Source organism: Priapulus caudatus, unplaced genomic scaffold (assembly GCF_000485595.1).
Source record: "Priapulus caudatus unplaced genomic scaffold, Priapulus_caudatus-5.0.1 Scaffold8413, whole genome shotgun sequence".
NCBI lineage: Eukaryota > Metazoa > Priapulida > Priapulimorpha > Priapulimorphida > Priapulidae > Priapulus > Priapulus caudatus.
Genome location: NW_014585474.1, coordinates 3287 through 3705, shown reverse-complemented (window position 1 = coordinate 3705; position 419 = coordinate 3287). Strand labels below are relative to the sequence as shown.

The 419-nt window shown below is 45.8% G+C and overlaps 1 protein-coding gene across 1 annotated transcript in view; it reads right to left on the bottom strand.

The window, feature by feature from the left end:
• Positions 1-107: 107 nt before the first annotated feature.
• Positions 108-419, bottom strand: part of LOC106820205 (glutamate carboxypeptidase 2-like) — a gene marked incomplete at both ends in the record, with an annotated part of 2495 nt that continues 2183 nt past the window's right edge. Inside the window, one exon of the mRNA XM_014824743.1 lies at positions 108-291. Coding sequence (XP_014680229.1) covers positions 108-291 — 184 coding nt within the window. The remainder of the gene's footprint in view (positions 292-419) is intronic.

Genomic DNA, 419 nt, shown 5'->3' with positions numbered 1-419 from the left:
GAGAGAGAGAGAGAGAGAGAGAGGAAGAGATACACAGAGGGGAGGAGAGAGAGAGAGAGATAAAAAGAAAGAGAGAGTAAATTTATTCGAAATAGGACGCTATTCACCTCCGTAAGAGGGCGTGCCAGGCGTCTCCGGATCACCAAAGTTCTTCAGCAGCGTTCCGTATCGGATTCCGTCGCCGGGGAGCCAGACGCCTCGCGGCCAGGTGGCGCTCTGGTTGTGCGCGACCTGCTGGGGATCTCCGTACAGCAGCACGCCGAGAGCGCCCGCCTGCTCCGCGTACGCCACCTGGTGGAGAAATTACGATACACCGTGAGATATATTGAATAATAAAATTTATTATTAGATCTATTTTATCTTAGAATCTATTAAAATAAAATTGAAATTGAAATTTAAAAAAATTTATAAATAAAATA